General features: G+C 37.6%; 3 protein-coding genes across 6 annotated transcripts; 2 read left to right on the top strand and 1 right to left on the bottom strand.

Annotated features, from left to right (window-relative positions):
* Positions 1 to 342: 342 nt before the first annotated feature.
* On the bottom strand, positions 343 to 5,253 carry LOC111191660 (zinc finger protein 239). 2 transcript variants are annotated; one of them, XM_049472659.1, is made up of 3 exons: positions 5,150 to 5,224; positions 4,950 to 5,013; positions 343 to 2,420 (listed from the first exon to the last, which is right to left on the bottom strand). In XM_049472659.1, the coding sequence occupies exon 3, from the start codon at positions 2,266 to 2,268 to the stop codon at positions 1,345 to 1,347; it is 924 nt and encodes a 307-aa protein (XP_049328616.1). In that variant the 5' UTR covers positions 2,269 to 2,420; positions 4,950 to 5,013; positions 5,150 to 5,224; the 3' UTR covers positions 343 to 1,344. The 2 variants fall into 2 exon arrangements, with proteins under 2 accessions (XP_049328616.1, XP_049328615.1); XM_049472658.1 differs by lacking the exon at positions 4,950 to 5,013 and having other exon boundaries at positions 5,150 to 5,253.
* An 87-nt stretch (positions 5,254 to 5,340) lies between these two features.
* On the top strand, positions 5,341 to 15,435 carry LOC111191666 (zinc finger protein 501-like). 3 transcript variants are annotated; one of them, XR_002649589.2, is made up of 4 exons: positions 5,341 to 5,869; positions 5,967 to 6,036; positions 6,178 to 6,255; positions 6,393 to 7,118. XR_002649589.2 is itself a non-coding variant. In XM_049472656.1 (2 exons), exon 2 carries the CDS (start codon positions 12,337 to 12,339, stop codon positions 13,702 to 13,704), a length of 1,368 nt encoding a protein of 455 aa, XP_049328613.1. In that variant the 5' UTR covers positions 5,341 to 5,869; positions 12,219 to 12,336; the 3' UTR covers positions 13,705 to 15,435. The 3 variants fall into 3 exon arrangements, 2 of the variants coding, with proteins under 2 accessions (XP_049328613.1, XP_049328612.1); XM_049472656.1 differs by lacking the exons at positions 5,967 to 6,036; positions 6,178 to 6,255; positions 6,393 to 7,118 and adding an exon at positions 12,219 to 15,435; XM_049472655.1 differs by lacking the exons at positions 5,341 to 5,869; positions 5,967 to 6,036; positions 6,178 to 6,255; positions 6,393 to 7,118 and adding exons at positions 9,538 to 10,843; positions 12,219 to 15,435.
* A 759-nt stretch (positions 15,436 to 16,194) lies between these two features.
* LOC111191665 (gastrula zinc finger protein XlCGF49.1-like) lies at positions 16,195 to 19,625 on the top strand. Its single transcript, XM_022667208.2, has 2 exons — positions 16,195 to 16,318; positions 17,256 to 19,625. Exon 2 carries the CDS (start codon positions 17,390 to 17,392, stop codon positions 18,194 to 18,196), a length of 807 nt encoding a protein of 268 aa, XP_022522929.2. The 5' UTR covers positions 16,195 to 16,318; positions 17,256 to 17,389; the 3' UTR covers positions 18,197 to 19,625.
* The last annotated feature ends 8,238 nt before the right edge of the window (positions 19,626 to 27,863 follow it).

Raw genomic sequence — 27,863 nt, 5'->3', positions numbered from 1 at the left:
GTGCAAAACAAAATTTAAAACATAACTCTAAATGGTGGAGACCTCTATAGGCATGAATTAATGTAGGTATATTAAACACACATGAAACATAACATGAATTCAGTAATCATCATCCCCAGAAAATATTAATTTAACTGAACCTCTAAAAAGCCATTGTTAAATTCAGTTCTGGTTTGTCGCTGGTGGAATGTATGCCGGGTGAAGATTTGTGATAAGGTGTTCTGGCTGTCTGAAAGATTTAGGATTTGCACTTTTTATGGCAGTGGAACAGATTTGGGATAGATTTTCCCTCTTGTGTAAATGCACTGATGTTTCTTGAGATGACTCTGTTGAGTAAATCACTTCTCACAATAATAATATGAGTAATATGAGAGTAGTCTATATAGTGTAAGGTATTTCATTAAAGCATAACTTGGATAAAACTCGGATGTGAGAACCTAGAACTTGAAAAGATGACCATTGAGTCAATGTTTATAATTAAAAATCTAGAGTTTACTGGAGAACTTTTTTCAGCATTACAGATATATAAAAAGAAAATAAATGAACTGATTCATTAGAAGAGTAAAAGTACATCAACGAGACAACAAATAGTATAATTAAATCTTGATAGGTTAACACATTCACAACTGAGAGAGAGTGAGAGAGAGAGAGAGAGAAAGTGAGAGAGAGAAAGAGAGCGAGCGAGAGAGACAGGTGAAGTGGGTGAGGAGCCTTGGGCGTCTCCTCAACTAACTCAACATCATCTTTATCCAAGCAGTTTTACATTTATGCAAATGAAACGTAAATCAATAGGATCCAATGCAATTGGATATAATCTATCAATATATCTATGTCAGCAGTGTCTAGTTAACAGTTTGTTGTCCAGCTCTGATGACGTGATCAGCTCCAGCCTGTCTGAGTAACAAGTTCTTATCATGGTGTTGTTCAGCACCGTGTCCTTCATGAACACAGCAAACAGTCCTTGTGTATCACATACGGGTCAAACAGTCCATAAAAACCCTAAAGTCTCTGACAAAATGAAAGAGAAGAGTGGATTGAAAGATCTTCTGTCCTGTGTACGACTTAACGCCATGTAGAACAGGCTTGCGCTGGCTATCTGAGGAGAGGTTCCCAGCACTTCACTCAGAGAGTTTGTTGTCTCCTAGTTCATAAACACTGGTTCCAGAACAGCTGAGATGCTTCTCTGACACTCAGGGTCACGTTCTCCTAATCACTCGTTAATGAAAATACTCCGACTTTCCTGATTCCTGAAAAAGTACAAACAACCTCCAAACCCTTGTGTCATTGTGACAGTTAAAAAAGAGAACAAAGATCATACAACTCAGACTCTGAGCAGTGATACGGTTACTGTCCTGTGTGAATGTGCTGGTGTTGTTTGAGAGAACTTTTTTGTGTAAAACTCCTCCCACAGTCTAAGCACTGATACGGTTTCTCTCCTGTGTGAATGCGCTGGTGTTTATTGAGAGTACTCTTTAAAGTAAAACTCTTCCCACAGTCTGAGCAGTAATACGGTTTCTCTCCAGTGTGAATGCGCTGGTGAATTTTGAGATCACTCTGTGTACTAAAACTCTTCCCACAGTCTAAGCAGTGATATGGTTTCTGTCCTGTGTGAATGTGCTGGTGCAGTTTAAGAGCACCCTGTGAAGTAAAACTCTTCCCACAGTCTGAGCAGTGATACGGTTTATCTCCTGTGTGAATGCGATGGTGCAGTTTGAGATGATTCAGTTGAGTGAAATTCTTCCCACAGTTTGAGCAGTAATATGGTTTTTCTCCTCTGTGAATGCGCTGGTGAATTTTGAGCTCACTCTGAGAAGTAAAACTCTTCCCACAGTCTGAGCAGTGATACGGTTTCTCTCCTTTGTGAATGCGCTGGTGTCGTTGGAAACTACCATGTCGAGTAAAACTCTTTCCACAGTCTGAGCAATAAAACAGTTTTTCTCCTGTGTGAATCTGCTGGTGAAGTTTGAGATTACTCTGTGTAGTAAAACTCTTCCCACAGTCTGGGCATTGGTACGGCTTCTCTCCTGTGTGAACCTGCTGGTGGCGTTGGAGATTATCCTGTCGATTAAAACTGCTTCCACAGTCTAAGCACTGATATGGTTTTATTCCTGTGTGAATGTGCTGGTGAATTTCGAGATTACTCTGTGTAGTAAAACTCTTCCCACAGTATGAGCAGTGATACGGTTTCTCTCTTGTGTGAATGCGCTGATGTTTTTTGAGACCACTCTGTGCAGCAAAACTCTTGTCAGAGTGGTGATGTTTCTTCATGCTGGGACTTTTTTGTCTGTAAAATGTAACAAACAATATTTGGACGTACTGGAGATTATTTGGATGTCTTGTGCTTCACCTCTTCCAGCAGCTTAACATTGCTCTCGGTTAAATATCTTTGTTGTTGTTGGTGATAAATTTCAGAAGAAACCCTGGAATAATTAAAGGAAAAAAACACAAAAAAAACAAATAGTGTATTAAAATAAAAGCAGGTCAATTACACGAAGAGAATGATCTTAATCAGTTACATAATATGGACAAAACTACTGGAAAACCTTTATATTAGCTAACGTTAGCTACTTGGTTATATAAAGCACTGGTAACATTAACTAGTTAATTAGCGTTACTTACTAGATTATACAAAGTGCTGATAACTTTAGCTGGCTACCTAACATTAACTACCCAGTTAAACAAAGTGCTGGTAAGTTTAGCTAGCTAGCTGAATGAGCATAGGCCTATGATTTAAGAAAAATGTTTAAAAACAGCTAAACACAGCGTTGCAGGTCAAATGAAAACAAGTGGAGGAGCTCACTTGTACCAGCAGTACTGGCTAAATACACGGTTGACAGATGAAACAGAAATTGAGGTGGAAGGAACACACAACGCTATGTGTGGAGAAAAAAAGGCACAGCACACCATCATCAAAACTTCATCCCAACTGTGAAATATGGTGGAGGGGCAGCTTTGGAAAGGAAAACTTAAAAAAGAGGTATGCCAACAACGTTAACACAACTTCCTTTACAAAATATTTTACTAGTTCCAATAAAACTATAAATAGACATACAATACTCAATGTTTAAGTATTCAAAGAGATATTTCTCAAAAGCTCTATTGCACAAGTAAAACACATAACCAAGTGGCTTCAACAGAAGAAAATACACCTGGCCCAGTCAGAATCCTGACCTCAACCCAATTGAGATGCTGTGGCAGGACCTCAAGAGAGCGATTCACACCAGATATCCCAAGAATATTGTTAAACTGACACAGATTTGTGAAGAGGAATGATCCAAAATTCCTCCTGATCGTTGTGCAGGTCTGATCTGAAATTACATAAAATGTTTGGTTGATGTTTTTGCTGCCAAAGGAGGATCAACCAGTAATTATATCCAAAGGTTCTCATACTTTTTCCACCCTGAACTGTGAATGTTAACATGTTGTGTTGAATAAAACGATGCAAACATATTTTTGTGTGGTATTAGTTTAAGCAAACTGTGTTTGTCTATTGTTCTGACTTAGATGAAGATCAGAACACATTTATTGTTTAATTTATGCAGAAATCCAATTAAATCACAAAGGGTTCACATACTTTTTCGTGCACCTGTAGTGTTGCTGGAAAATACAGTTTTGCACTGGTATGATAAAATTCTGACTCAGAAATAGTGCTGGGTGTTAGCATCAGTCTCACAGTCCTTCACCCCTTGTAGACATTCAGTTCATACATATACATATATATATATATATATATATGTATATGTATGAACTGAATATCTACAATGTCTCCGGGAGGTCACTGGACACAGTATTCCTCACAAATATAAACATTTTCAGAAACACTGAAAAGTTTGTCCACTTTGTTATGCAGCATTTTTACTCATCACAAGTGATTAAAAATGTCAACAATGAAACAAAATGTTATAAAATTAGGTTTAAGCTATTAATTATTTAATGTAAAAAAAATATATGGGGAGCCGCTTGGGAGCCGAAAGAGCCGGCTCTCCACAGTAAGAAGAGCCATTAGAGCTGCATCTCAAAATAGAGCCGAAAATCCCTTCACTATCACTGATAAAACATTTCAGGCTTTAAGTTTCATGAATTGCTTTTTTGATTACCTCTTCAATAAAAACACAGCACAAATTAAATATATATCCTTATTTTATGTTCTAAAAGTGTGGCAATCCTAGTGGGTAGATAACATGAAGCTGTGGACTATATATTGAATAGTAATACATTATTTGTATTGCATCCGGATTTCAGTTTTAAAGCTGCAAGCCAAGCAGCTTGCATGTATGGAATGTAAAGCGAACGCCGCCGGAAACGGACAGTGTTTACGAAGCTGCTGGTGTTCAAAGCATGTACTTTCCAACAACAAATTCATCTTTTTAGAGTTGTTGTGGCACCTGACATCGGCACACATCGAGCCTGAACTCATATTCGAATAAGCACGTAATCCGTATCAAAGCCAGTTTAATTCGTCTCACTAGCAGTGTTTTGGTGAGAAGTGCTGAAGTACTAGCGCGAGCAGAACCAACAAAAAAAAAAACGGCAAACGGAAGTATTGGGACGAATGCCTGATTTTTTACCACTGATTCGGCTTAGACTTAACACACATCCGGTGTTCTGTCGAATTGTCCTACCATGTCGAACCATGCTGCCCCAATGTATATTTTACTGTAAAAATACAAAAGAAGCACTATTTTAGGGCATGTACCCAGTGAAATTACAGTAATGTACGTTATTAGATCTGGATTGCATAAATCATTGTATCATGGCAAAGAGCTCATTACAAACTGCTTTTGTATTTATTTATGATAGTAAATGCAATTTTTAGTTTCCATTTACACTTTTGTGCAATGACAGTGCGTCCAGGTTGTTTAATGCACATAAACCGCCCTAAAACAGATTAATTAGAAATAAAAACACGAGAAATAATTAAGTTGTGTAGGTTAGCGCATGCGCAGTACCTTTGGGAAGCATATATCGATGGGTAGGACAATTCGACAGAACACCGGCTCAGATCCGCCTCTCCTGTCTGCTTAGCACAGCTAGGAGAAGATCCAGTGCTGGTGGTGTAAATGCTGCACATGCTGAAGGTGTTGTTGTTGTAGGGGTGAATGTAGAACAGCGTGTAAAAGAGAGAGAGAGAGAGAAAAAAACTTCATACCTTCTGTAGTTCAGTTGATCCTGCTCTTCCTCCGGCGGTGCGGGAGAACAAAGCTACACACCCCTAAGCTCAGTCTCATCCGGGTCATTGAGAGCCCCGCCCACTCCCCCGCCCCAACATTAATAAGCTTTCTATTATTTAAACGTGTCTTTTCCAGACGGTGCAGTTGTTTATTGATGTTTTATGAAAATTGTTTAATGTTTTAGATAGTGTGGGGGAATATTCTTTGTAAAAACTGTGGTGTCAGTAATGCATAGATTACACAAAAAATAGGCTATATATACAGTATCAACCAAAAGTTTGGAAGCACTTTCTCATTCATTTTTGGTCCTACATTGTAAATAAAGGAATACATAAGGAATCATGTAAACTTAAAAGTGTATGATTTTATTGTTTTTCTTATTTCTTATATGGCATATGCTGCTAACTTGTGGTTTCTGAGGCTGGTAACTCATTCTGTGCAATCTATTTTAATGCAATAATCAAATAATTTCATACAACTGTCTGCTGTTTCCAAAAGATCAATTGCCTCTGTCCTGTATATCACAATACATTTTACGTGGTGTGTGTGTGTGTGTGTGTGTGTGTGTGTGTGTGTGTGTGTGTGTGTGTGTGTGTGTGTGTGTGTGTGTGTGTGTGTGTGTGTGTGTGTGTGTGTGTGTGTGACAGTGTGTGAGAGTGAGTGAGTGAGTGAGTGCACGCACGCACGCAGGAGAAACGGTATGTGAACTCTTTTAGTGCTTTATTTATTGTGAGTGTACCTGAGTAGCTCAGACTGTAGTACATAGGCTCAATGAGCTGTTTGTTTATCTTGTAGCTGGATGCAGTGCTGGGAGTTTGTTCTGCTTATACTGCCAGTAATATTGGAGAGAGGAGTGGAGTTACAGGTAATTATGACTTCTGGGTTAACATTGGATAATGCCTGAAGAGTGTGGGGCTGCAGTTTTTATATTTTAGTGGTTTAGTACTGTTTATCTCAACTGTTATTAGGCTAGCTGTATTTTAATTAATATTATTATTATGTTTAGTTATTTAAGGAGACTGAGGCCAGTGGAAGAGCGTGTAGAGGCATTTGCAGACATAATTACTGAGCAAACTACAAGGAGGTAATGTGTACATTGGTGCTTTTTGTAAACTGTTGGGGCTATTAGCATTAGCCTAACATGGCTGTTGAGCTGTTTAGGCTAATGGGGATTTGAGGTTATGTGTATTAGTATTAATATAAATGTGTGTCTCTTTATAGGAATGTCTGGAGACAACCATATGGTGTAGCCACTGTTTTTTCCATATCTGTTTATCCTTTTATTTTATTTTCTTTGACATTTCAGACTCTAAAGGGTATCTTGGTCTTATATAAGAAGGTTCTGCTCCTTGTAATGCTAATGTGCTATTAATGATCATGTTTAATTAGTTGAGTACAGTTTAATATTTACAACTATCTATTTAGACCTTTTTTCAAATATTTGGAGTATATTTTATTGATATAAGGTAATTACTTATAACTTTTGGGCACTGCCTGTTTGTTAGGTGGGCTATTCCCTTAAATTATTTTTCTACTTTTGCATTTTATAATAAATTCTACATAATATTTTGTAAACTATGTTCAATACCCCTTGATATTTTATTCTATATTGACCCCTCTATTCAGCTGAGTTCAAACTATGGTTGTTTGGGTGGGTGGCTTAGCTTAATTCTAGGCCCATTTGTGTGTGGTTTTGGGTGACTTAAAACCTTTTTTTTTACTTGTGATGTTTTGAAGTGGAAAATAGATATCTGGTGTGGGTCCAAGTCACATGGCACATTGATTGCAGTGATATTGTGTATATTGGGCTAGGGGCTATTGCTACCACCTATAAAACCTGTTTTTATTGTTTGACTCCTACTATAGTCTGTAACAAAAGGATAGTGTTCAAATGTACACTTGATACTCTTTTGATAATTTATTAAATAAACTGTTATTGTATTCAAACAGCTGTGTGATCATTTTACATTAAACCTTTGCGGGGAAAATTGCAATTACTATAAATAGTTACATAGGGCTCTCTCACCCTTTATAATTAGAGAGTGGCGTAGTCTATATTTATTGGTACTTAAGTAGTTGAGGCCACATATATGTATATGTATGTGTGTGTGTGTGTATATATATATATATATATATATATATATATATATATATATATATATATATATATATATATATATAGTTACTTTTTATACGGTTGTAACCCTCAAGCAAACAATGACAATGTGAGTCCAGATTGTACAATGCACCCGGGTAAAAAACCTAAATTATCAGGAAAATACCCAGGTAAAAATCCAACCCAGGTTTTTTTTTATCTGCAGCAGATTGGATAGCAAGCCAACTCTACAGTCGTGGTGATACATTTTGAATCATAAAACTTTTGATTTAATTTCTTCTCCTTCTGCAATTACCAAACACATCTCTTGCAGTGTGATAAAAATCAAATCCATAATTTTGAGTATAGGTATGTATAAATGCTTTCAGTCTTGAAGTGACTACAGAAACTGCTTGAAATTCAGTACCAAAAAGGCACAGACCGGAATGTGTCTGTACTACCGAGTACTTTGCACAAAACTCGCACATAATCATAAAAAATGTGAACCACTAATATAATTTAATTAAGTCAATGTAATGCTGATATATTTTAAAAAGAACTCTTAAAACTGAAATGCATAAAGCAATGTGCATCGTAGTTTAAGCACAAGTAATGATTTTTGTTCTTAAAAAAGCTTCACAAACACTGTGCTCACTGTTTGTTCCAACAAGATCCAGAAAGATAGAGTCTCTCATGGTGAAAGTATGAGAATGCGATTACTCAAGTCAGCTGTTAAATAAATATTTTGTGTGATAATAATAATTGTTTTTTGTATTTTTTGGTTACAAAAAGTATTGTTTAGGTATTGGTACTGAATTCAAAGTATTGTATTGGTAGCGGTATCGAAAATTTAAAAACGATGCCCAGCCCTAGGAGTAACCAGCGAGTTCTCGAAGATGTGGTGAGATCTTGGTAAAGATCTGTAGATCCAGGTATGAGCAGAAGTTCAGTCTGGCTGGGGTTGAGTTTTTAAGGTTCGTCATCTAAAAGTTCCTTAAACCATCAGGAGGTTTTACCATCTTGGGCCCTTTCTCAAATTCTGTTTCAGTCATTGTATTATAATACATATAATTATCCCTTTTGCCCTTTTGGCCATATTCATGTGCTGTTTTTTTTTTGTTGTTTTTTTTTAAACACGTCACCTCTGCGACCAGAGTTTTGGAGTTTTGAGTCTCTACAGCCTCTTGAATTTCCTGCTGCTGTTTTGATGTGAACTGCCTTCCACCCTTATAGATCTTTTGTCGATGATACTCCAAAGGTTCTCTTTATAGGGTTAAGGTCATGGTTCTTCTTTTTGTACCATGGAAGAAAGTGAAGATATGGGCCTACCAGCTCTTTTTCTATTATTCCGGGTCCACTGCAGCTGTTTCTGACTGTGAACTCTGGTTAGGGGAGGCTGAATAGTAGGTTTATGCACCACAGCAAGCCTTTGAAGGATCCGAATCAGCCACAAATCTCTTCACAGTTTGATGATCACGCTTAAGTTTTCGTAAAATATCTAATGTTTTCATACCTTGTCCAAGGCACTGCAATATTTCACGCCTTTCGGCAGCAGAGAGATCATTTTTCTTTCCCATGTTGCTTGAAACCTGTGGCCTTGCTTAATAACGTGGAATGTCCTTCTTAAGTAGTTTTCCTTTAGTTGGGCTCACCTGTCAAACTAATTATCAAAGGTGTCTGAGATTAAGTTCAGAGATCCAAGAGACACACTACCATAAAAAAATAATATTTATGACTTAAATCCAATTTGCATAATAATTTGAAACACTGTGTATTTCTTGCTTTTCCCAGTGTGCTGCATAACAGGAAGCCAATACATTGTTTAAATAAAACTCTCAATGAACATGAAGTAGAGGCCCATGCAGATGCTCAACTCAAGAGCCCTGTGCAACTAAAATCTAGTAGGAAGCCCTCTCTAAAAAAAAAAAAAAAAAAAAAAAAAAAAAAAAAAACAAAGACAGGTACTCCAACAAAACCAGGATAAACTTATATTTAATGCTATTTAATAAAAAAACAGAAGTTATTGCATGTTTTGTCAAAATACAAAACTCAGTCTAGGATGAAATCAAATAAAACAGGTTAACATTTACCTGTAAAAGCTGATATTTGGAGATGCAGGGTTTTTGTTTATGTTAAAATAAAGAACATTAACAGAGGCTGCTCACACATCAGCTGCACGGGCGTGTGAATCTGGCAACAATCATCAATACACCAAGCGACATCCTGTCAAAATAAAAGTCCTCCAGAAACCTGAGTGACATTCTCGAATTTTCACTCTGGAATTTAATCAAGAGGACGATGGATGATCACGAGCCATCAAACATGAAGCTGAACTGCTTATTTGTTTTGCACCAGGAGTGACAAAGTTACCCAAAAGCAGCAACAATGTTCATTTTACTCAAACATAAAACTATAAATTGCAAAATTACACAAACTGATTCAGAAACTGAAGTGCCCTCTCCATTATTTTCAGAGCTGTATGTATTAAATTAGATACAGGTTTAAAACAAAAGGAAAAGAACAACAGCAAACACATGTTTATAACAGAGAAATAAGAGGCTATTTGTACAACCCTGATTTCCTCAAGTTAAGTCAGACAATATGAGAAAAGGCAGAAAAGTCTGTTTTAAAAGAGAAGAGGGAGATGTTAGTGTAGAGATGTGATATAAAAAATATAGTAATATAATACAGGAAATTGACAAATCCTGCACCTAACAGCTGGGGTTATGCATAGGACTCAGCCAGGATCTACTACTCACTCAACTAACAACAATAGCCAAAACCACCACAATCTGATACTGGCTCGACAAGGATCCAGAAGCACAGCCTAACACTATGTTCATGGTCCATTGCCTCAACTGCCAAGTAACAGACCTACCGAAAAATAACCTATGAACAAACAGAATCCCTCCTTAATCTAAACTCACTTCCTTAACCTATGGCAACAACACACTTAGCACAGCACCCTACGTAAGCACAATCACACACAATAAATGACATTATAAGTTGCGTGAGCAGAACACAGCAACCACTACCATCTGATACTGGCTCGACAAGAATCCAGAAGCATAGCGAACTGTGTTCATGGTCCGTGCCTCAACTGCCAAGTACTCAGACGTCTGCAAAGACTCATGAGACAAATTACTACAAGAACAGCAAGACCACACCAATCCCCTTCATACAAACTCTAACACAAACTTCAGTGCAAGCTCTTCTCAGGGGTCATCAGGCAGGCACCTTCCTTCGTCAGTGTTTCACTGAATTAGGCCCAACATGAAAAACAATCTGTATACTGTTCAGTCTTTATTAAAGAGTTTCAAGTGTTACCTGTGCTCATTGTCTCTTATTGCAATTCTTATAATTATAGTAAACCCCTATTTAAGAAACAAATTATAGTAACGCATTTTTACCGAGTAAAACGGGGACTTTTATTTTGAAACGTGATTCAGTTGGTCTAAACGCAGTGAGTGTGAGTGTTGTGATTATTACTGGTGCTGCTGCTACTGGTGTTGTGATGAGATTATAGTAGTATAGTGATGGAGGTGTTCTGCAGGAGGATGGAGGAGCTACAGATGAGGTGAGATAAAGAGGATATAAAGCTGCTGATACTGATTTACTGATTACTGCTTTCCTCCATAAATCATCTCTTTTATCAAACCAGCAAATATTACATTCATTAAATACTAAATCTCAGTAAAACAGATCAGTACTGTAATTATGTTGTATTAGAGGAATTAGTGCAACATGAATCATATAGGTTATACATCAATTTACAGCACATTGCTTTAGTGTGAACAAACAATATTAATAATGTCTGATTATACATATTTTTGAATAGGTAAAGAGATGATGAATAGGTATTTGCTTTATAAAGTCTTTTATGCTTTTTCTGGTAACTACTTCTTCTGACCCTTAAATGTGTTGAGAAATCCAACACATCTAATAGGGTTAAGACATGTAATTAATAAGTTCAATTCTATTCACAAGGTCCCGATTTGATTCAAAATGGATTAATTTAGGGAAATTTTAGTTACAATAAAAATTGTAGTTTGAAAATGAAATGTATTTAATTATACAAGAAACACTTAAACTTCCATTATTAAAATATAATTGTAATAATATTAAATAGACTTAACATAACAGTTGTATTCTTTTTTTTAATATCATTTAATGTAGCTTAGTTAATTGCGACACGGTGCTTCACATCTCTATACAGGTTTTTGAATGACCACTTTACTCAAATGTAACATGATCCAGAACATTAATGAGGCTTTGAAATCATCGTTTTTAGCAGCGCTGTATGAAGGTATATACTGACATTTTAGTTACATAAAACCATAAAACAAAAACATAACATGCTTTATATATTTGATAAACACAGGCAGCAGTGAGCGGAAATACAGAAGAAAATTACTTCCATTTGTACAGAAACTCTCCGCAGTGCCGTATCCTGGGTGCCTTCACTGCTTAACTGATGACCCCAGCCAGATGGCTTGTAAATAATGTATTGAATCATTGATTCACTCAATGAGTCGACTCAACCCAAGCGTCTGAAGTCTAAACACCAAATAGAGATCAAATAGATAGAATATAGATTTTTTTACAGGTAAACCTAGTTTTAAACCCTTTCTTTCAAAAAAATCAGTTGTAATCGAAAATAGATTATTTTTTTAGGCCATAATCGCCCAGCACTATGTTGAGCCAACAGATATAAGCTGTCTATAGAACATATTGTTTAAAATATATTGTTGAAATACTAATTGATACTAATGGATTGCTACAGAATGAACTGACTTTCCAATAGGGACTTTGTTACAAATATGAGCTGATCATGAAAGTCCCACTTTAAATTGCATTAAAAAAAAGTTCATAGCTGAAAGTGCCAGTTATTAACTGATATAATGTCTAACACTGTGATCTTTGACTCTCCCTTTTTCTTTTTCCTCATGCAGAAATGTTGGAAGATCTGGCTTCAATCACACACATCTAGTAAACACCAGGAAGAGTAACACTATTGGAACCCAGTGAAAATTCTTAAGAGTATTGCATAAAGAAACGGACATTCAGAAAATGTCATCTGATTCTCTCCACAGTGACACTTCTAACAGAATAATGCAGGAAGACACAGAAATGGAGATAATTCACCAATGCTCTGAGTGTGGAAAGAGCTTTATTCAAGAGACTGATCTCCAACAACACGAGTGCGTTCCCACTTGGGAGAAACCGTTTCAGTGCTCAGACTGTGGAAAGAGTTTTAGTAGACTGAATAATTTAAAAGAACACCAAAACGTTCACACAGGAGAGAAGCCGTATCACTGTTCAGAGTGTGGGAAGAAATTTCATCAGCTACAAACCCTCAAAGTGCACCGGCGCGTTCACACTGGAAAGAAACCGAATCAGTGCTCAGAGTGCGGAATGAGTTTTTTTGACAAACAAAGTCTTCAAGGGCACCAGCGCATTCACACAGGAGAGAAACCGTATCAGTGTTCAGACTGTGGAAAGAGTTTTACTCACAAGTGTAATCTCCAAGTTCACCGGCGAAGTCATACTGGAGAGAAACCTTTTCCGTGTTCAGAGTGTGAACAGACTTTTACAGATAACCGTAGTCTCCAAGCGCATCTGCATATTCATACTGGAGAGAAGCCTTACTGTTGTTCAGATTGTGGGAAGAGTTTTTGCCATCTACACGATCTCAAAAGACACCAGCGCTATCACACAGGAGAAAAACCATATCATTGTTTAGCGTGTGGGAAAAGTTTTTGCCAACTATATGATCTCAAGAGACACCAGCGCATTCACACAGGAGAAAAACCCTATAAATGTACAGACTGTGGGAAGAGTTTCCGTCAGCCATGTGCTCTCCAAGCTCACCAGTGCATTCACACCGGAGAGAAACCGTATCACTGCTTAAATTGTGAGAAAAGCTTTACTGACAAGCGAAGTCTGGAAGCGCACCTTAGTGTTCACACTGGAGAGAAACCGTATCGTTGTCCAGAGTGTGGGAAAGGTTTTACCAACAAACGTAATCTCCAAGTGCACGAGCGCATTCACACTGGAGAAAAACCTTATAACTGCTCAGTGTGTGGAAAGAACTGTTGTCGTCTACAAGACCTTAAAAAACACCAGCGCATGCACACAGGTGAGAAACCGTATCAGTGCTCAGAGTGTGGGAAGAGTTTTATTGACAAGCGGAATCTCAAAGTACACCAGCATGTTCACACTGGAGAAAAACCTTATAAGTGCTCAGAGTGTGGAAAGAGTTTTACTGGCCAACGCAATCTCCATGTACACCAGCGCGTTCACACTGGAGAGAAACCGTATCACTGTACAGTGTGTGGTAAAAGTTTTGGTCAACTAAGTACTCTGCAAAGACACCACCAAGTTCACACAGGAGAAAAGAACATAATGGTGCTTAGAGTGTGTAAAGAGTTTCATTGACAAGTGTAACCTTCAAAAGCATGCATTTACTCTGAAGATAAACATGAAGAAGTTGTAAAAACTGTTTTTTTGTTTTGTTTTGTTTAAACAAATACATCACCCCACAAATTTGTGGTCTGTTATCCTGCTATGTTAGAACTGAAAACTTCACTCACTACTGTCATCCATTTTCCCTTCTACTCAGCATTGCCTTTGACATAAAGTCACGTGAAAGCTGTTGTGGAATTCCCGGTGTAACTGGCAAGCGATGGCACTACACAGCAACAAAGGTGCTGTTATTATGATCCAAGGGTCGATGATTCAAATCCAGGATTTAAAGGATTGCTGCACAGTTAGCCGTGATGGCATAATGTATGGGAGCTGGGGTTCTGATCTTTTCTCCTAGCTAGCTGGCTACCAAATGATGCTGCATCAGCGGGAGTTCAAAAATATGTCGGAGGACTATAATGACCCTGATTATGTTGGAGTTCAAAAATGGTCAGAGTATCTTGTTGTTTATCTTAATGAGCAAATGGTGCATTCCGTTCCTCAAGTTAAAGAGCTTGCAGATTATTATTTTTTTAAATATTTTTTTAATTGAGAAAAAAAATGCATACATGCTTTGTCATAAGACACAATGCAAATGAGAAATTATTATCGCTGAACAGAAACAACCTCAATTTTTTTTATTCTCCTACCTGTAATCCTTTCCCTCCCTCTCATAATGTCAGTTTACTCACTCACACAAACAAACACGCAAACACAACAGGACAAAAAGAGTTACCTCTCTGAGTGAGTCTAACTTTCTCCAATTAAAGGAAATGAATCATATCGCGAAGCCACATTGAAAATGAGGCAGGTTTTGAAGACCTCCAAAGCAAAAGAATACAGCGTCTTGCTATTAATGATGAAAAACTGTTTGTAGATGAATTTGTGTTTACATGCAAAAATGTGTTCCCTTCACCCCCTCGTCAAGATTCTAATCCAAAAAGGCCATTTTCTCCCAAAAACTTTTAATATTCTGTGCAAAAAAGCCAAATTCGGCTTGAACCGTTTCAACCCGCTCACCTGATAGTTTTTTACTAGTCTTCACCCTCCTATTTTTGGCATTGCTAGTAAAAAGGAAGTGAACAGTGATTGGGTAATTGACCTTCCAAATTACAGAAAAAATGGGGCAAAATTACAACAACATCAAAAAAGAATTGTAGATATAGCAAGTGAACAAAAGTGAACGAAAATCTTGCACAAAGTTGAGGCACTTTAGTCCTTACAAGCAAGCTTGCAGCAACATAATTGACCATGCAGAGAGAAGACACTGACTCTAACTCAGCACAAGGCCCTACATACACACGCAAGGTCAACTTGAGCTTATTCTTAAAAGAGCTTCAATAACTAGAACAGTAAATATAATATAATAAAGTAAATAAAGGACATAAAAGAAAGACTTTACTAAATCTACAAGAGAGTTGATGACACAGAGGAGCGAATTAACACTCCCAAAACTCAAATTCAGTCTACAGAGACTGGTGTGAAGCTCCAGGTTTAAATGGAGGCCAAACTCATTAAAATTTATACACGGTAATTTGTTTATTTTTGTGATATTGAACGATTGTTGCATGAGATAAACTGATGGATATGGAAAATGTTTTTTTTATTAAATAAGAAATTTGCAATGTATGGAAAAATAAATGAATCTGTTTTTAATAAAAATATTTTCTTGTTTCAATATTTCAATGTGTTATCTGCTATAGTAGCATGCTTCCTCGAGGCAACAACCTTTTAATAAATAAATAGTAATGAAAACATTTATTGATATTGTTATAGTGTCTAATTTTAAGCAGGAACCATCACAATTATTCTTCCTGTTTCATATCATGTGTACCATAGAGGGCTAAAACAGGTTGTAAACAGAAACATTGACATTAAAAAAAAAAAAAAAATTAATCAAGAAACAAAAAAGTACTGGTCAAGAAAAAAAAAGAAGGAAATTAATGAAATTATTTTTAGAAACTGATCTCTTTTAAACTAAGATTATTAAGTTGGAGGCAACTACTTACAAAATTGCTTACAAAATAATAATATTAATAATAATAATAACAATAATAATAATAATAATAATAATAATAATAATAATAATGATAATAATAATAAATAAAAAAAACACTATACAATTAGGAGGCCCCTAAAGTGATAGATGACAAAAATGAGCTCCTAATTAGTGAAATAACAGAAGAAAGAAATTATATAAAAAAGCAATATTAAATTTAAAAGAGAGGAGAAGAAGGAGATAGTTATGTAGAGATCCAGTTTACAAATATATTTGAAAAACAATCTGTACACTGTTCAGTGTTTATTAAAGAGTTTCAAGTGTTTATTGTCTCTTATTGCAGTTCTTATAATTATAGTAAAACCCTATTTAATAAAACAGTTATGGTAACGCATTTTTACCGAGTAAAACGGGGACTTTTATTTTGAAATGTGATTCAGCTGATCTAATCGCAGTGAGTGTGAGTGTTGTGATCACTGGTGAAGAGCTGCTGCTGCTGCTGGTGTTGTGATGTGATTATAAGAGTATAGTGATGGAGATGTTCTGCAGGAGGATGGAGGAGCTACACTGAGTGAGAGCAGAGTGATGGTGAGATAAAGAGGATATAAAGCTGCTGCTGATAAACTGATTAACTCTGTTTTCCTCCATAAATCATCCCTTTCATCAAACCAGCAAATATTACATTTATTAAACACTAAATCTCTGTAAAACAGATCAATAATTGAATTATATTGTATTAGAGAAATGCTGCACTGTCTGTACAGAGAGATAAAGACTTATTATAGTCTAAACTCGGTTTAGAGCTTTATACATACAGAACATTAATTTCATTATACTGTTTATTTAATAAGTGTATACATTTGAATACACAAGAAAAAATATCCTGCTTTTAAGCTGAACAAAAATGTTTTTTTATTATGGTTTTGGTTATATGCTGTTATTATTATTATTTTTATTTTTTAATAACAGTACTTCCTCCCAACGTTGAAAACACCCACTAAAGAATGTGTTCTGGGGTTTGCTGGGGCCAACAGAGGGCGATATCGAGCGAGTGCAAAATGAATGGGTTCATATGGAGCAATTGAGCAAAATCAGTTAAAATGGGTTTATAAATATTTGATCATTTTTTATACAGAACTATATCAAATATTTAAAGCTTTAAAATAATTTACAGTAAAAAATACTGTACAGTACACATTTCTTTATTTAATTTAAAAAATCTTATATATTTAGGTGCGGCCTGTACATGTACAAATATTTATAAATAGTGGAAGCTGCATACATTTAGGTGCACTCAGTAACCTGGAAATTACTGTAATATAATAAATCCGTCTGATACTTAAACGGCTTGTATTGAGAACTTTTTGTTTGCGTCACGAAACATCCCAAACCAAGATACAGATTTAACTAAAGTTTTGCTTAACATTGACTGTTATGATCCCTCACTAAACTGAGGGTTTTCCCACATTTCTTTATTTTGATGACGGATCTTTAAATTATTTTCCTGTTTGTTTTTCTCTTACAGATGTGTTGGAAGGTCTGGCTTTGTTCATAGTGTTTCCTTTAAATCAATGAGGCACCGTGAAGATTAACACTGCTGATACACAGGAAGAACTTGTCACTGGAGTTTTGCATATAAAAACTGATATTATTCTGGAAATGTCATCTGATTCTCTTCACACTGAAACATCTCACAGACTAAAGCAGGAAAACACAGAACTGGAGAGAATGGAGAGCTTTAATCAGAATAGTGATCTCCAGCAAGACCAGTGCGTTCAAACAGGAGAGAAACCGTATCAGTGCCTGAACTGTGGAAAGACTTTTACTAGATTAACTAATTTTAAAGAACACCAGCGCATTCACACAGGAGAGAAACCGTATTACTGCTCAGAGTGTGGGAAGCGCTTTCGTCAGCTACGAACTCTGCAAATGCACCAGCGCATTCACACTGGAGAGAAACCGCATCAGTGCTCTGAGTGTGGAAAGAGTTTTATTCAAAAGCATAGTCTCCACAGACACCACCACACTCACACAGGAGAGAAACCGTACCAGTGTTCTGAGTGTGGAAAGAGTTTTATTCAGAAGCATTGTCTCCAACGACACCAGCGCGTTCACACTGGAGAGAAACCGTATCAGTGCTCAGAGTGTGGAAAAGGATTTACTGAGAAGTGTGATCTCCAAATACACTGGCGCACTCACACTGGGGAAAAACCTTTTTGTTGTTCTGAGTGTGGAAAGAGTTTTTCTGACCAGAGAAATCACCAAACTCACCAACGCATTCACACTGGAGAGAAACCGTATCACTGTTTGGAGTGCGGGAAAAGTTTTCGCCATTTATCTACTTTTCAAAAACACCAGCGTGTTCACACAGGAGAGAAACCGTATCACTGCTTAGAGTGTGGAAAGAGTTTTAGTCACAAGCGTAATCTCCACGTACACCAGCGCGTTCACACTGGCGAAAAATGATTTTGCTCTAAAGGAAGTTTAATCCAATAGGCTGTTCATTAAGGGTGGTGGAAGTTGGTTCCATGATTTGCACTATTCTAATGCAGGGGTTCCTAACCTTTTTTAACAGTGAGACTGTGAGAACTCCCATATAGTGCTTTTTCACCAGAAGATCTAAAAAGTTATTTATTTATTTCTTTTTATTTTTATGTCAATTGCCCAACCCCTTCTTTAGGACTCCCCCTATCACTAGTGATGCTCCAACACCAGGAGGGCAAAGACTAGCACACGCCTCCTCCAACACATGGGAAGTCAGACTCCGCCCCTTTTTTTGAATCTCTTGCCGAGTAGCATCACAGCGCTAATGCTCGCAGGAAAGCGCAGCGACTGGGTTCTGATACATCAGCTCACAGACGCAGCCTTATGGTGATCCACATCACCCTAGGAGTGATGAGGGAAAAGAGAGAGCACCATCTGCTGTACCCACCCAGAGAGAACAAGGCCAATTATGCTCTCTCAGGGCTCTGGCAGCTGATGGCAAGCTGCATGACTGTGGAACCATGGTGCTTTTTAGTGAACCAGTCCACGTTACCACCATTTTTAGTGGAACCGTCATAAATTCATATCATACGTCACCAACAGAGGGCACTGCACAGCGGTGGGAAGCAGAAGAGAAAACGATTTGCCCTGAATAACTTAGTATTCTTCGATTTCCACTGCAACAACAAACGTTCCTGGTTCTGAGCCTACTTTTGTTGGTGAAAATGTGCGGTTTAACTATAAAGCAACTTATTCAATAGTGTGACCATGTTTAAACAAGTTTGTGAAAAGGATAAAGGGAAAGAAAATGTTGCAAAATGAACTTCAGGGTTAGTTTTAGGGTTGGTTAGAGTTTGTTTCCTAAGTACTGTGGTGTAATTTATTATTGAGAAAATAATAATTAATCCATTCTGGACTTGCAGAGCCACGGCGTGCATGTGTAAACCTGAATCAAGATTCAGATAGAAAAGTCCAGTAGAACAGAGAATAAGTCAGTTTGAATCAGTAAATAGAAAACTTTAATTAGAAATGTAACCTATTTTATGCATGAGATTCCCTGAATGAAGCCTGAGAATGAGTCAGTTTGATTCTTTAAAGAGAAAACAAAGTTTGGCGCACAAATCTGATGGGTCGCAAATTGCTGTACAACACCATTAAAATCAAGTATAAAATCAGATTGTTCATTATTTTTTGTAGTTTGGAAAAAAAAATGTGAATCATTTTCTGCTATGCAAAAATAACAATAAAAACAAGCATAAAACCTTACTGTCGGGATTTTTTTGTTTTTTTAGTGAATAAAAACATCAATAAAACCAAGTACAAAATCAGATTGTACATTTAAATTAATAAAATGAGACATTTTATAATAATTAATCCACTGTGATCTATTATCAAGTCCAAAGTCAGTGCAGTGTTTTTCCACAACATTTTACAGCACTTCATGCTTCCCTCTGCTCACAACTTTTATGGAGATGTGGATTTCATTTTTCAGCAGGACTTGGCACACTGCCCACACTGCTACAAGTACCAATTGGTCTTACTATATAATATTCTAATTTTCTGAGAAACTGATTTTTGGGTTTTTATTGGCTGTAAACCACAATCATCAACAATAAAAGAAATAAACACTTAAAATAGATCAATCTGTGTTTAATAAATCTGTATAATATATGAGTTTCACATTTTCAACTGAATTACTAAAATAAAGTTACTTTTTAATGATATTCTAATATTCACTAGTATGATGCACTAGTATATGAGTAATGTTTTTGCTAGCTACATGCCTGAGAGTTAATGGTAGAAACAGATTAGAACATTTATTGTATCTGAATTTGAATGGGCTGATAATATGGCTACTCACTATAATATATTGTATTAACAGTAAAAGAAAAACGCAGATCTGATTTAATTACAGGTTTTTGATGAAGGTGGCGTAGCTTCTCTGCCATGCTAGCTATTTTTTATCTATCATGATAATCTATCTAAAAATAAAGCGTAGGAATAACCTATGATAATTCTGTGAATCATAAAACCAGACTGAAGCATTCATCACACTTTAATCCATCACACTGGGTGATCCAGAGGTTGTTATCTAGGGGTAATTCTTGTAAATGTTTATTGGACTGTACATATAATTTACAGGACAGACAGAAAAAAATATAAAAGCCTTATTAAATCTTAAAAACTGATTTATATTCAAATTGTGATTATACCTGAGGTGGGAAATTACATTGTTCAAAAATTTAAAAAATGTATCAAATAAAATTATCCAATTTTTTTTTTTTACATTATATAATTATACATATTATAGCCCCAGATATGTGTTATCTTTAAGGGAACTACTGTCATTCATAATATGCCAATATTTGGGCCATCATGCCTAAAATTTTTGCATCAGGTTTTAAATATCTTTAAGTTTTTTCTCACAGATCCAGTACTGGAGATTCTGGCAGGGTTTATCGTTCCATCTCTTTCCAAGTTGAGGTCCAGTTACCACACAGTCTTGTTTTGTCCATCCACCATTATTGGGCTGACCACTCACCCAATACCTAAAACCGCACATATAACACACACTGTTTAATTACAGTTTAAATGCGTGAGGTAGGTATGCAGCACTTTAGTTTTGTGGTGGATTTTTGTTGTTTTAAACAAAAATCAGGGTCTTGATGATTTACTATTTATAAAAAAAGGCAAACATTTAGAGACATGTTGTTACTACTCAATGTATAAAACCGATTTATTTATACTAAACATATACTAAAACAAATTTACATATTTTGTTGAAATGTTAATATACATTTAATGTAAAACACAACTAAAACAAAACTATATAAATCATATTATGACTGAGATTGAGTGTTCTCTTACAGAGTTGTCGGTTCTGATCCGTCCACCCACTTCCAGATCCCCTCGGTGTCTTGATCAGTCAGACCAATAAAAACTGCAGCATCTTTACAGACACTCAGAGAATCCACAAATTCCTGTTAAAAAATACAGCAAAGATGCATTTCAGTGTTCAGTTCACTCTGATAAACTTATCCTGTAAAACAGAGGGAACTCGTTCCCTTACCCTGCGTTCACACTGGAACGCGACGAGTCGCTTGTGTCGCCCAGTGTAGGGTTGTCACGATACCAAAATTTTGACTTCGATACCGATACCAACTGTAGTATCACGATTCTCGATACCAAAACGATACTTGGAAGAAAAAAAAAACAATAAAAATATCTGAACATAAAATGTTTATTTTTGATTGGACTGTATTGAACACTGAACAATCGGTGCAAACGTTTTTATTCTAAAATGAAACATTTGAACAAAAAACAAGTTTCGTTATTATAACCTTAACTATAACATAATTATCTAAACACTTCCTAAAAACTAAAACCTCTTCTTTTCTGAAACTACACTGTGGGAAGTTTCTTTGCCTGTTTAAGGTTCTTAGCCAGGAAAACAAGTGTGTCCACATGGTCTTCTGTCAACCTTGTTCTCCTTGGACTGCAGATTAACCACACGTGCGTTATCACATGCAGCCTCGAAAATTACGCTTTTAATAAGGAGATAAAGTGGATATTATTTTTTTTTCTGCCTCAGTTTATTTCATGCGCTGTTTGTATATAATTGGGGATTGCAGGAGACTGGATTGATGGATTCTCTTAAGTCTGGTTTTGAAGGTAAGAGCGTGGGGGAGCCGCTGGTGGGGGTTGAGGGGGTGGAGGGAGTGACCTGAGGTAACCCTGCAGCGAAAAACAAGCAGCTTTTAACTCTGAACACGCGCTGTGACGCGCTCTTTCAGCTCTAATTCAGGAACCGTACATCCTACAGTAAAACGGAGCGAATCCGGAGAGACAGACGGTTCGAATGGTGTATAACATGTCCGCATTCGATCAAATATGGACGTACGAGAAACGGAAATATGAAAATTATGATTTCATATTTTCAGAAGCAAGGCATATTTCGCCCTAAATGTTTATTTTCTGAAAGGAGATCCAGCTAAATAGGCTAGATAACTGAAAAGCCGAGATTCTAAGCTTTAAAATGGCATATTGGGTGTCTATATTGAACCTATAACTATTCATAAACACAGCCAGATATTTAATATTATAAATTTCTGGCCCGCCGGCGGGCCAGGGCTAGTAAATCTTAGTAAAGCTACAGACAGAGTGTATCTTGACTAACTCCACTAACCTGTCGACTTCTCAGCTCTTTGTAGAGATCAGGGTGCTTGTCTGCTAAATGCGTAGCCAGGTTGCTGGTGTTCCCTCCTCTGCACTGGATAGACTTATAACACCGTTTATAAACTGGGTTTGTGGTGTTGGTCGGATTCCCTTCTTCATCAGCGATGTAAGCAAAATTTGCCCACACTTCACTCCTCGCGCCCGTTTTGTCCACAAGTCGCGGACGAGAGACATCTGTTATTTTAGACGTCGCCATTCTACACTCGCTGCTGCTCTGCTGGCTTGCGCGTGCGTGTGTCGCTCAAGCGAGTCAAATGAATCGATTCACACGTGAATCGATTCATTTGTTCAGAACACTAAGTTTATCTGAATCCTGCCACACCGACTGCTGCGGTGTGAATCAGTTTTCTTATGAACTGAATCAAATCGCGCCTACTAATTTGACTCATTTGAAGCTAGTGACTGGGCTATATAGTATCGAAAGCATCGAACGCTAAAGAACCGAATCGTTTGTGATGACGTAGTATCGAAAAAGAATCGAACCTTCGGTACACCGTGCAACTCTAGCCCAGTGTTTGTCGCTTGTGGGCGTGTCAAGCTCAACGCCCGCTTTTATCATGGTCCAGCCTCCGACAAGAAAAAAGGCACAAAAAAGGAATCGCTTGGCCACTTTATTCTCCAGCTACAACTCCCAAACTTGCTGGACTCTTGTGCGTTTCTGTGATTTAACTGCGCTGGAAACGCAGCCGTTCCCACAGACTGATGTGGGTCCACCCCGTTCAACAGAAAGAACCGGGAAAGAAACTAGAAATTCAGAGGACGTCGAGAGAACCGCCTTGTTTGTGATTGGTCCAAAGAAACGCTAGGAGCGAATCGGGTTAGAATGTCGCTTCACCGCGTCATAACTCATTTGCATAGAGTTGAGAAAAATTCATCTCCGTGTCGCTTGTCGCTCTGTCGCTTTGTCGCCTCTTGCGTGTCGCGACGACAAATCGCGCCCTGCCATAGGAAATGAATGGTCGCCTGTCGCTTTGTCGCTTTCCAGTGTGAACGCAGGGTAACTTTCCTGAGACAGTCCTGATGAGTGCCAGTTTCATCATTAGGGCCCGAGCACCGAAGGCGCAGGCGAAGCCTGCACCGGAGGTGCAAAGCCCTATTGTTTTTGGTCCGTTTATTATTAGGGCCCGAGCACCGAAGGTGCAGGCGAAGCCTGCACCGGAGGTGCAAAGCCCTATTGTTTTTGGTCCGTTTATTATTATTAGGGCCCGAGCACCGAAGGCGCAGGCGAAGCCTGCACCGGAGGTGCAAAGCCCTATTGTTTTTGGTCCGTTTATTATTATTAGGGCCCGAGCACCGAAGGCGCAGGCGAAGCCTGCACCGGAGGTGCAAAGCCCTATTGTTTTTGGTCCGTTTATTATTATTATTATTCTGCCTCTTTGCGTCCATTTTTGAGGCATTTCCGATACACGAAAACTCACGCATTTTGGCACAGGCCTCAAACTCGGCGAAAATTGTAAAGTTCCATAGAGGCTGGACTTTGGCGTGTTTCAGGAGCTCTATAGCGCCACCAAACATCGGCATTGGCCGAGATGAAGTTTGTCCAACGTGCACCAACTTTGGTACGCTCATTGACCTCCTCATAAACAACAAGAATCACTTGGTTTTATTTGACTCCGCCCAACAGGAAGTCGGCCATTTTGACAGGAAGTTACGAAATAAAAAGTTTCCCGCTGGGTTTCGGAGGGGTTAAGATGTTTGAAATCTCCTAAAATTTTACAGAGCTATTTGGCTTAGGCCAAACTTTGACCTTAAGTTGGAATTTCGTAAATTCGTGTTTCATTAGCTCTCTAGCGCCACCTATTTTATATCACATTTATAAAAAGCTCTCAGCCTCTTGATAATTGGCAGATTCAATAAGTCTTTGAAATGATTTAGAAATATTTTGTCGTTTTTCTCATGTGTAGCTAGATGACTCTACAGCGCCCCCTATTTTATTTAGGCCATTAAATTAGCTGTAGCTGTCTCAAAATTTCTCCAATATTCTCGATTTTTGGCAACAACATAGAAAGTATCATCCCGCACATATTACCCATTGGCTGGTATTAGCTCCGCCCAACAGGAAGTCGGCCATTTTGAAATTTGTGGAATTTTTACACATTTTTCACGAACTCATTCAAACTCCTCCTAGAGTCTTTGTCAGTTTATCTCTAAATTGGGCGTGGGTAGGCTCCAGACATACATGGTGATAAATTGCGAAGGAATAGTCGATAGCTGAAACGATGATGTAATGGCAGGCAATTAATTTAATGGAGACGCAACACTAAACAAAAGTGAAACCATGACACGGTCATAACACAGATGATTGAAAATTCATGAAACTTGGCAAAAACACAAGAGACATCATAAGACACGTTTTTAGTATTGGTAAGACTGAATCCGCCCAACAGGAAGTCGGCCATTTTGAAATAAGTGCATTTTACACACATTTTTTGCATACTTTGTCGAACTCCTCCTAGGGAATTTATTGAATACTCTTGATATTTTTCAGTAATAAACTACTAACACACCTGATGATAAATTGCGAAGGAATAGTCGATATCTTAAACGGCGACGAAATGGCGGACAGTTGAGTTGCTGGAGATACCTCATTAAAACAGGAAGTGAATACATTCTGGTGTTGGTAGGTGTTTGAGGAGGTTAAAAAGGTTGAAAACTCTCGAAACTTTACAGGCCTGCTTGATTTAAGTGGTACTTGGATCAAAAATTCAAATTTCATATATACGTATTTCATTGGCTCTATAGCGCCACCTAGGTTTCAATGCATATTTGACATTACGGGAATGCTCAAAAACTCTTGAAAATTGTCAGATTCCATAAGATCTAAAAACACTTTACAAATATTGTGATAATTTTTTCATGTGTAGCTAGCGGACTCTATAGCGCCCCCTAATTCATTCGTTTAATAAATTAGCTGTGGATGTGTCAAAATTTGTCGAATCCTCTCAAATTTTGGTAGGAACGTAGATACTATGACTCTGCACATGTTTGCAATTGGTTTGTATTAGCTCCGCCCAACAGGAAGTTGGCCATATTGGATTTTGTAATATTTTTACACTTTTTTTCACAAACTCATTTAAACTGCTCCTAAAGTCTTTGTCAGATTACCTCTAAATTAGCTGAGAATGAACATCAGACACAGCTGATGAAAATTGCCAAAGGAATAGTTGATCGCTAAAATGGTGACGTAATGGCGAGCAATTGATTGACTAGAGACGCAACACTAAACCAAAGTGAAACCACGACACAGTCAGAACACAGATGATTGAAAATTCATGAAACTTGGCAAAAACACAAGAGACATCATTAGACACGTTTTCAGTATTTGTAGGACTGACTCCGCCCAACAGGAAGTCGGCCATTTTGAAATATCAGAATTTTACATACATTTTTTGCGTATGTTGTCAAACTACTCCTAGAAATTTTGTTGAATTCTCTTGGTATTTGGTAAAAATAAACATTGAACATATCTGATGATAAATTGTGAAGAAATAGTCGATATCTTAAATGAGGAGGGAATGGCGGACGGTTGAATTTTTTGAGATTACACATCAAAACAGGTGGTTGACACCTAGGTAATGCTAGGTGTTTTGAGGAAGTTAACAGAGAAACAGAGAAAAGCTCACAAAATTTGACCGGCCTGCTTATCTGAGGCTGTTGTTTGATCTAGAATTAGAATTTCAAATATATGTGTTTTAACAGCTCTATAGCGCCACCTGTATTTTAAATGGGTATTTCACATTTTTGGCAGGATAGAAAACTCTTGAAAATTACCACACTTAATAAGACCTCAAAATTACTTTCACCCGTTTCTCGGTTTGGCCCGGTACGATTTGCGCTGTTGTGCGAGGGCCCTACGTCCCCCTGTGACAGGGGGACAACTCGTTATTATTAGGGCCCGAGCACCGAAGGCGCAGGCGAAGCCTGCACCGGAGGTGCAAAGCCCTATTGTTTTTGGTCCGTTTATTATTATTATTATTATTATTATTAGGGCCCGAGCACCGAAGGCGCAGGCGAAGCCTGCACCGGAGGTGCAAAGCCCTATTGTTTTTGGAATGTTTATTATTATTTTTATTTACAAACTTCGCGCCCATTTTTGAGGCCTTTCCGATACTCGAAAACTCATGCATTTTGGCACAGACGTCAAAGCCGGTGAAAAATTTTAAATTACATTGTTCACAGGTTTGGGCGTGGATCAGGAGCTCTATAGCGCCCCCAAACGTTGCCAGTGGCCGGGATAAAGTTTGTCCAATGTGCACCAACTTTGGTACGCTCATTGACCTCATTATACCGATCAAGAATCACTTGGATTTATTTGACTCCGCCTAACAGGAAGTCGGCCATTTTGGCAGGAAGTCGCAAAATAAAAAGTTTCCCGTGGTGTTTTGGGTGGGTTACGATGTTCGAAAACTCATAAAATTTCACAGGCCTATTGGGCATAGGCTGTACTTTGATGTAAAATTGGAATTTTTCATATTCATAATTTATCAGCTCTCTAGCGCCACCTATTTTATATGACATTTATAGAAAGCTCTTAGCCTCTTCTTAATTAGCAGACCCAATAATGCCTTTAAATGATTTCGAGAAATGTAATCATTTTTCTAATGTGGTGCTAAATGACTCTACAGCGCCCCCTATTTGGTTTAGGCTAATAAATTAGCAGTAGCTGTCTCAAATTTTCCCCAATGTTCAAAATTTTTGGTAGAAACATAGATATTACGATGCCACACATAATACCCATTGGCATGTATTAGCTCCGCCCAACAGGAAGTCGGCCATTTTGAAAAATGTTAAATTTTTAAACATTTTTCACATACGCATTCGAACTCCTCCTAGAGTCTTTGTCAGATTACAACTAAATGGTCTGTGGATAGTCTCCAGACATACATGGTGCTAAATTGCGAAGGAATAGTCGATAGCTGAAACGATGACGTAATGGCGGGCAATTGATTTAATGGAGACACAACTCTAAACCAAATAGAAACATTAGCATGGTCAGAATACAGCTGCTTGGAAATTCATGAAACTTGGCAAAAACATAAAAGACATCATTACACACATTTTCAGTGTTGATATGATTGACTCCGCCCAACAGGAAGTCGGCCATTTTGAAAAACGTGCATTTTACACAAATTTTTTGCATACTTTGTCGAACTCCTCCTAGGGAATTTGTTGAATACTCTTGATATTTGTCAGCAATAAACTACTACCATCCGTGATGATAAATTGCGAAGGAATAGTCGATATCTTAAACGAGGACGAAATGGCGGACAGTTGAATTGCTTGAGATACACCATTAAAATAGGAAGTAAATACATTCTGGTGTTGGTAGGTGTTTGAGGAGGTTAAACAGGTTGAACACTCACGAAACTTTACAGGCCTGCTTGATTTAAGCGGTCCTTTGATTAAAAATTGA

This window comes from Astyanax mexicanus, chromosome 25 (assembly GCF_023375975.1).
Source record: "Astyanax mexicanus isolate ESR-SI-001 chromosome 25, AstMex3_surface, whole genome shotgun sequence".
Classification (NCBI taxonomy): domain Eukaryota; kingdom Metazoa; phylum Chordata; class Actinopteri; order Characiformes; family Acestrorhamphidae; genus Astyanax; species Astyanax mexicanus.
This window is presented reverse-complemented; position numbering and strand designations above follow the sequence as displayed.

What these genes read in the sequence shown, in the direction of transcription:
- LOC111191660 (XM_049472658.1), bottom strand. Translation starts at nt 2,268, where the DNA reads ATGAAGAAACATCACCACTCTGACAAGAGTTTTGCTGCACAGAGTGGT.
- LOC111191666 (XM_049472656.1), top strand. Translation starts at nt 12,337, where the DNA reads ATGTCATCTGATTCTCTCCACAGTGACACTTCTAACAGAATAATGCAG.
- LOC111191665 (XM_022667208.2), top strand. Translation starts at nt 17,390, where the DNA reads ATGTCATCTGATTCTCTTCACACTGAAACATCTCACAGACTAAAGCAG.